At 39.7% G+C, this 9,101-nt stretch overlaps 1 protein-coding gene across 3 annotated transcripts in view; it reads left to right on the top strand.

Moving 5' to 3' along the window:
• The first annotated feature begins 880 nt into the window (after positions 1-880).
• The window catches only part of TSNAX (translin associated factor X), a 44,392-nt gene continuing 36,171 nt past the window's right edge, over positions 881-9,101 (top strand). The window contains exons 1-2 of one of the 3 annotated variants that reach the window (XR_009550212.1): positions 881-1,076; positions 1,578-1,679. Coding sequence is in view for 2 of the 3 variants with exons in the window: in XM_007538361.3 (XP_007538423.1) it covers positions 1,061-1,076; positions 1,578-1,679 (118 nt within the window). In the remaining variant the exon portion in view is untranslated. The remainder of the gene's footprint in view (positions 1,077-1,577; positions 1,680-9,101) is intronic. The other 2 variants (XM_060192001.1, XM_007538361.3) reach the window with 2 other exon arrangements.

Genomic DNA, 9,101 nt, shown 5'->3' with positions numbered 1-9,101 from the left:
ATTTGCACACTGCCAGTGAAGCTCGAGCAGAGAAGCCAGACTTCTACCTTTGTTGTCCATAAAGATCTTTGGTCCATACTCACAGAGGAAAAAAGAATAGGGAATCTTCCAATGGAGGGGAGGGATATGGAACTCTGGTGGTGGGAATTGTATGGAATTGTACTCCTCTTAAACCACAATCTTGTCAATCACTAATAAAAAATTAAACAAACAAACCTTGCAACTCAGGGTGGGTGGTGGTGCAAGCATCGGAGTGCACAAGTTACAGGAGCCCCAGGAACTAGTTGGTTATAAGACCCAGGCCCCCACCTACTCGGTGGCAGCTTTACTAGAGGTAGAGTTGGCTGCAGGTGTCTTGTCTCTATTCCTATTTCTATCATAAAAAAGAGAAAAATGTCCGCAGAAGCAATGGACTCGATGTGCTGGCACTGAACTTCAGCGATAGACATGGCGGCACCGCCTCGTTCCCCTTTCGCCCATCAAACAAACCAAAATCCAAAAAACTAGCAACTGTGTCAACGTAGTATTTCAGTCCGCGATGGAAACCTAACGTAGTATTTCAGTCTGTGGCCAGCACAACACTCGATCCAGCCGGCGAACTACAATCCCACCATGCCCTGCGCCAGAGCAGGTCCACGGCGCAGGAACGTGAGGGTGTCCCAAAGGTGCCTTGAGAAAGGTGCTCCTGACGTCTTCCCCCGCTCTTCCACTTACACTAAGATCTTACTCATAAAGACTCGCATTGGGTTTTACAAAGCAACGTATGGAGTGATGCGAGCAGAGTTGTTTCTGTGCTCAGGCTATCAAAGGTCAGGCGCCACAGACGCATGCGGATGCAAGGTCCCCGGGTCGGCATAAGGAGGAGCTAGTGTCTGAGGGGATTCCCGCCGGCCGGAAGTGTGCGAGAGGTGGAGGGACAGGCTGGAGTGGTTGCGGGCGCCTGCTTCCGGCTATTAAGAGGACGTTGCTCGGCTGCGAAAGCTTTCTCCTGGTCGACACTTTAAGCCCTGGGCTATTTCTAAGGCATTTATTCTTTCACCTCACCTTCTGCTGTGACGACATGAGCAACAAAGAAGGTGGTGTCCTCTGCGACACTGGGACTTAGTTATTCTAAGAGGGGGGAGGACCTTCAGCCTTATTTTGGGTCAGTCTTCCCATTTCTCCTATCCTTGAAGGATGCCCTGTCCCTTTACAGGCTGGGGGGTGGGGGGTGGGGGTGGGGGTGGGTGGGTGGAGGCTTGTTGGCGGCGGCATTCTCTTGATTTCCCCGGCCTCCTCGACTGTTAGATAATTTAGCTTCCTAAATCCTTGAGATAATTTTTTATTTTAAACTTTAGTTTGCTAATTGCACCACCTTGTGCCAGATCATGGGACCCACTGGGGCAGACCTCAGGATGAGGCGAGTTTAAGGGGAGAAAAGGCAAGGATGTTTTTCTGTCATTCTGCCGAAAAGCCGCTAAGGAGAGAATTCATGGGTATATGTTTTTAATGCAAGGAAGGGCCTTGACATGATATGTTTTTATCGACCCTTGGTAATGGAAAAGTTCTAGTCACCGTTTTTTTCTCTTCTACGTAAGGATCAGGAGGGTTCAGGAAAAGGAAGCATGACAATTTCCCACATAACAGAAGAGAAGGGAAGGATGTTAATTCATCTTCACCAGTGATGTTGGCCTTCAAATGTAAGTTTTCTGTAATGTAGGTTGATAAGGGAAGAGAACTAGAGAGGTTGTATCAAGAATTATGTAGTCATGGTGTGCACAAGAAAACAGCCTTCTAAGAATTTAAGATGTGAGTGTGTGAACTTTTTTTTTTTGAGCAATTTTGCAACAATGCTAGATTACAAACGTTTTAACTTTTTCCATATTACAGTTCCACAATTTAGATAAATCTCAGACATTACACATAAGTAAAAATAATATGTGTAGATAAATACACATTATTCATGTACATTATTTAAATTAAAATTTATTTATTGGGGGCATAGAGACAAATTGATAGGAAGGGGGAGATAGGGAGGGAGAGTGGAAGAGAGACACTTGCAGCTCTGCTTCATGGCTCCTGAAATTTCCCTTCCTCTGGTGGTGGGGTCTGGAGGCTTAAACCCAGAGTTTTGAGCATGGTAATGTGTACACTTTCAGGGTGTGCTACCACCCATTCCCACATAGTTACTGTTACTTGTTAATATGTATTGGTTTTATTTCTTCAACTAGATTTTTGAAGGTAGAGATTATATTTTTATTTTGACATTTGCATACAAAGTAGGAACTTTTATTAGTAAATCACATGAGTACATATATATATAGGCATGCAACCAGTCTCCCTATTAACTCAACCAAATTGTTTCTCATGTCAAAGCAAAAAGTAAATGAAAATTCTGTTTTGTATCTTGCAATTTCTGTTGTTCAGGAATTTAAAAGAGTTGTTTTGACTTGCAGTCATCATTTGAAGGCTTGTTTGATGTTAGAAGATGAGATACTCACTATTGACAAGTTAGTCTGCCTACAGCCAACTCTCCTCTTTACACAAACCCCTCCAATAATACTGCTTTAGTGTTCACATGTTTAGGGCACCTGACTTACCTCCAATGGAGAACAAGAGGGAAACCATAATCACCTGTGTCCTAGTCTCAGACATCATAGACTGCCAGTTTTGTTACTTTCTGTTTGTTCAAGAAAAATTAGGCCAAAAAACTTATTTGTATTTAAGGAAAGGGAGTTAATGTATGCTTTTTGAAGGGAGAAAATATTAAATAATTTGTAGATGTAGTTTGAAATCACAACACCTTCATTTTATTTAGTGGTATAAGACAATTGGTTGTAATTCAATAGAAAGCATACTGAGGGGGGTCGGACAGTAGCTTAGTGGGTTAAGCACAGGTGCCACAAAGCCCAAGGATCTTGGTTCGAACCCCCGTCTCCCCACTTGCAGTGGAATTGCTTCACAAGTGGTGAGCAGGTCTGCAGGTATCTCTCTTTCTGTCCCCCTGTCTTCCCCTCCTTTTTCCATTTCTCTCTGTCCTACTCAACAACAGTGACATCAGTAACAACAATAACAACAACAAAAGGGAATAAATAAATTAAAAAAAAAAAAGCATACTGAGGGGCCAAGTGGTGGTGCACCTGGTTAAGCGCTAACATTACAGTGTGCAAGGGACCTAGGTTCAACCCCTGTTCCCCACCTGCAGGAGGAAAGCATCACGAGTGGTGAAGCAGGGATGTAGGTGTCTCTCCCCCTCACTGTCTCCCCTTTTCTATCAATATCTCTCTGTCTCTATCCAATAATAAATAATAATAAAAAAGAAAGCATACTGATAGACATAATTGAATAGATAGTGAAAAAATTACAGTGGAGTTGAATATTCCCTTCTTTTATGCACTTTATATTCTAATACTGAACTGCTTGCTTCTAAACAAAGTTCTATTTTTTGTTTTTTACCACTTTTGCCCACATAGTTCTTTTTTGAAAATTTTAATTAAAATTTAAAGCCATTTAAAAATCACAAATTTTGCTCACATAATTCATTAAACATGGATGTACATTTTTTAAAAATTTTATTGAGGGAGTCGGGCTGTAGCGCAGCGGGTTAAGCGCTGGTGGCACAAAGCACAAGGACCGGCATAAGGATCCTGGTTCGAACCCCGGCTCCCCCCATCAGGGGAGTCGCTTCACAGGCGGTGAAGCAGGTCTACAGGTGTCTATCTTTCTCTCCTCCTCTCTGTCTTCCCCATCTCTCTCCATTTCTCTGTGTCCTATCCAACAACGACAACAACAATAATAACTACAGCAATAAAACAACAAGGGCAACAAAAGGGAATAAATAAATAAAATAAATATTAAAAAAAATTTATTGATTTAAAAATTATTGACAAGGTTGTGTGGTAAGGAGGGTACAGTTCCATACAGTTTCCACCACCAGAGTTCTCTATCCTATTCTTTCCATTGGAAGATTCTCTTTTTTTTTTTTTTTTTTTTTTTTAATTTTTAACACAAACTTTCTTTTAACTATGTATGCCTCACTCTATAAGAGTTAAAATGCATAGGTAGAATCCAGGTGAGTACTCAGTGGTTAGAGACCTTTTTTTAAAAATTTCTTTATTGGGGGATTAATGTTTCCCAGTCGACAGTAAATACAGTAGTTTGTATATGAATAACATTTCTCAGTTTTCCACATAACAATACAACCCCTGCTAGGTTCTCTGCATCCTTTTTGGACCTGTAGTCTCCCCACCCACCTACCCACCCCAGAGTCTTTTACTTTGGTGCAATACACCAACTCCAGTTCAGGTCCTACTTGGGTTTTCTCTTCTGATCTTGTTTTTTAACTTCTGCCTGAGAGTAAGGTCATCCCATATTCATCCTGTTTCTGACTCTTCACATAACATCATTTCTTCAAGCTCCATCGAAGATGGGCTGGAAACTGTGAAGTCACCGTTTTTAAGAGCTGAGTAGTATTCCATTGTGTATATATATATATCACAACTTGCTCAGCCACTCATCTGTTGGACACCTAGGTTGCTTCCAGGTTTTGGCTATTATAAATTGTGCTGCTATATTAACACAGGTATATACAAATCTTTTTGGGTGGGTGTGTTGGGTTCTTTAGGACGTAATATCCCCAGGAGAGGAATTGCAGGATCATAGGGTAGGTCAATTCTAGCTCTTTTCTGGCTCCAGATAAACATTTGTAGCATTTGTTCTATTCTAAAAATGTGATTGACATCTTGATGGGGTTAACATTAAATTAGTATATGGCTCTGGGTAGTATTTTCATTTTGATGATGTTAATTCTTCCAATTCATTAACAAGGAATATCTTTCCGCTTCTTTGTGTGTTTTTCTATTTCCTTGAGTAGTGACTCATAATTTTCAGTATACAAGTCTTTCACTTCTTTGGTTAGGTTTACTCCTAGATATTTTATTGTTTTTGTTGGTATATAGTAAAAGGAATTGACTTCTGAAATTCAGTTTCTTCTAACTTAGTGTTTGCATAGAGGAATGCCATTGACTTTTGTATGTTAATTTTGTATCCTGATACCTTACTGTATGGTCTGATGATTTCCAAAAGCTTCTTGCTGGATTCTTTAGGTTTTTCTATGTATACTATCATGTCATCTGCAAATAGGAAGAGTTTGACTTCTTCTCTTCCAACCTGTGTGCCTTTAATTCCTTACTCCTGCCTGATTGCTATGGCAAGAACTTTCAACACTATGTTGAATAGTAATGGTGATAGTGGGCAGCCCTATCTTGTACCTGATCTGAGGGGAAATACTTCCAGTTTTTTACCATTGATATTGGCTGTAGGTTTACTATATATAGACTCCACTATCTTGAAAATTTTCTATCTATTCCCTTTTTTTTGTAGTGTTTTGATCATAAAGGGATGTTGTATTTTGTCAAAGAAGGCTTTCTCTGCATCTATTGGTATGATCATGTGGTTTTAGGTCTTGCTTTTATTGATGTGGTGGATCACATTGATTGATTTATATATATTAAACCAACCTTGCATCTCTGGGATAAAGCCCACTTGGTCATGATGAATAATCTTTTTAATATGCTGCTGTATCCGGTTGGCTAGAATTTTGTTCGGTATTTTAGCATCTGTGTTCATCAGAGTTATTGGTCTGTAGTTTTTTTTTTTGTTTGTGTCCCTGTCTGCTTTTGGTATCAAAGTGATTTTGGCTTCATAGAAGCTGGAAGAATGTATTTCAGTGTCTTCAATCTTTTGGAAGACTTTTAAAAGTAGAGGTATTAGTTCTTCTTTTAAGGTTTTGTAGAATTCATTTGTAAAACCATCTGGTCCAGGACTTTTATTTTTGGGGAGATTTTTGATAACTTTTTCAATTTCATTAGCTGTGATGGGCTTGTTCACGTTATCTAGTGCCTCATTACGTAATTTTGGAAGTGCGTAGGTATCTAGGAAATTGTCCATTTCTTCCAGGTTCTCTAGCTTGGTGGCATATAGTTGTTCATAGAAGCCTCACATGATATGCTCAATTTCTGTGGTGTCTGTTGTGATGTTTCCTCTTTCATTTATGATCTGATTTATTTGGGTCTTCTCCCTTTTTTGTTTTGTGAGTCTGGCTAATGGTTTGTCGATTTTGTTTACTCTTTCGAAGAACCAACACTTACTTTTGTTGATCTTTTGTATGGTTTCCTTATTTCAATGTTATTTATTTCTGCCCTAACTATAGTTAATTTGTCCTTCTGGTTGCTTTAGGGTTCCTTTGTTGTTCTTCTTCTAGGTCTTTAAGATGTGCAATCAGGCTGCTTATTTGTGCTTTTTCTTGTTTCCTAATATGTGCTTGTATGGCTATGAACTTCCCTCCTAGTACTGCCTTAGCTTGTGTCTTCATTTTCATTGAACTCTCAAAACATTTTGATTTCTTCCTTATTTCCTCTTTGACCCCGTAGTTGTTAAGGAGTGTACTGTTGAGCTTCCACATTTTGGGTCTATTACCAATTTTTTGTTGATTTTTAAGTGTTAGTTTCATTCCACTGTGGTCTGAGAAGTTGCTTGGGATGATTTCAATGCTCTTAAATTTGCAGATGCTGTCTTTGTGGCCTAACATATGGTCTGTCCTTGAGAATGACCCATGTGGATTTGAGTAAAATGTGTATTCCAGTTTCTTGGTATGAATGACTCTGAAAATGTCCAATAGTTCTAGTTTATCTGTCTCCTCATTTAGCTCCCTTATGTCTTTATTGATTTTTCGCCTGGATGATCTGTCAAGTTGAGAGAGTAGGATGCTGAAGTCCCCTTCTATGACTGTGTTGCTGTTATTTATATTGCTGTAGCTCTTTCAGTAGAAGTTTGATGTATTTAGATGGCTTCTCATTGGGTGCATAGATGTTAATAATTGTTAAGTCATCTTGATTGACTGATCCTCTGAGCATTAAGTAATGTCCATTCCTGTCTTTTATAATTTTATTTATTTTAAAGTCTATTGTGTCAGATACGAGAGTAGCTATTCCTTATTTGGGCCATTGGCTTGTATGATTGTTTTCCATCCTTTCACTTTGAGTCTGTGTTTGTCTTGTTGAGTTAGGTGGGTTTCCTGTAGACGGCATATTGTTGGGTTGTGTTTTCTGATCCATCTTCCTACTCTGTTCCTTTTAATAGGTAAATTCAGGCCACTGACATTTATTGGTATCAAAGATGGAAGATATTTTAACACTATTCTTGTAGATTTTTAGAGTGTTCTGATAGATGTCATCTTTGTGGTGGATTGACTGTTTATAGGACACCTTTCAGAACTTCTTTCAGTGCAGGCTTGGTGATAGTTGATTCTTTCAACTATTGCTTGTCTGAGAAGATTTTTATGCCTTCATCTAGTCTGAATGATAGTTTAGCAGGATACAGTAGTCTTGATTGAAAGCCTTTTTTACTGAGCACTCAATAGATATCTTGCCATTCTTTTCTGGCCTGTAGGGTTTGTGTGGAGAAGCCTGCTGCTAATCTTATGGGTTTTCCTCTGTAGGTGACTTTATTTTTCTCATACAGCCTTCAGTATCCTTTCTTTATACTTAGTCCTTTCCATTCTAAATATGTGTCTTGGTGTCTGTAAGTTTGGGTTCATTCTGTTTGGGACCCTCTGGGCTTCTTGAACTTTTATGTCCTTGATGTTGTCTAGACTAGAGAAGTTCTCAGCTATTATGTCCTGAAGAATGCTTTCTTCCCCTCCCTCTCTTTCTTCTGGTTAGCCAATAATGTGTATATTATTTCTTTTGAAGTCATTCCATAGGTCTCTGTTGTTGTTTTCAGTATCTCTTAATCTCTTTTTGAGATCTCTTACTTCTTTTTTAGTTGTCTCTAAATCATCCTCGATCTTGCTAATGCTGTTTTCAGCCTCATTTATTCTATTTTCTCTCCCCTCTACAGTTTTATGTATCATCTACTTTGTTTTAGCTTGTTCAGCTTGTTGTGTTCTTAGCTCAGCTATTTCAGCTTTCAGCTCTCTAATAACCTTGAGATAATTAGTGTTTACTTCCAGAGTCTCATTTGTTGTTTCTACATTTCTGATGACAGTTCTTTCAAACTCTTTACTCACTCCTATGACTAATTCCTTAACAAGCATTTGGATGTTGACCTCCCTATTTTGTGGGTCATCCTTCAGGGGGCTTTTAGCTGGACACTTGTTCTTGTTCATTTCTCCAGTATTTCTTCTTATTGGTTTAACTATTCTATACAGTATGTTATGAGGTCCCTCTCTCAGTACTTTTCGAATTACTGATCACTCTTGCCTGGACTGACTTGTGTCTTTGTAAGGTACTTAAGGAGTTCACAGTTGTGGAAATTAACTCTGAGCTGTTAAGCAGTGGCTGTTTCAGTATTATTTCAATCTGTGAGTTGGAGCAAAGTGGCTGTTAAAGCCTCTTTTGTTCTTTTTTTCTTCTCTATAGGCTATGGGAGCATAAGGGCTTTTAAACTATAAGTAGGCTTCTTACCTTAATTACTCCTTACCAAGAGATAAAGCAGGGTGGGGGAGAGATAGCACAGTGGGAATGCAAAGAGACTCTCATACCACATGGATCTAACTCTCTGGGCTAAATTCAGCTTCTCTACTAAACTGGGCAGCACTGCTGGGCCCTGTTAGTTTCTAAACAAGTCCCGTTTATAGTCTGTAGGTTCTGAGGCAATTATTCACCATGTTCTCATGAGGAGAACAATGTTGAAAGGCTCCCACTGTACAACTTCACTGCTTGGCCACAAAGGTGTAGCTCTTATCCTGAATTTCCTGGTCAGTTCTCTGTTCCCAGATGTCAGCACTGGGCCTCCCCCCTGTTGCTCCTGTCTCTGAGGGCAGTAGCAATGGAGACTCATAGTTGCGTTTGGTGAGTTTTAGGAGGGGTGTCCTCTCCTCTCCTCAGCAGTCATTTTGTTGATAAAATAGACTGGAGGTGGTGCCTCAACTGGTAAATTGCTGGACTGTTACCAGTTGTTCAGTCTCTCCTTAGGCTCCTCCCTGTCCACAAGCCACATGTGTTTGCACTCACTGGTGGTTTGGTGGGTTCCTGAAGTCGTTCTAGTCCTGCCTTGTTACGTTTCCAGGTGGTCGCATTTTGTATTTCGAGTTGACTTGGGAGAGGAGAGGAGAGAAATAT

The sequence above is a fragment of the Erinaceus europaeus genome, chromosome 6, assembly GCF_950295315.1.
Source record: "Erinaceus europaeus chromosome 6, mEriEur2.1, whole genome shotgun sequence".
Taxonomy (NCBI): Eukaryota; Metazoa; Chordata; class Mammalia; order Eulipotyphla; family Erinaceidae; genus Erinaceus; species Erinaceus europaeus.
This window is presented reverse-complemented; position numbering and strand designations above follow the sequence as displayed.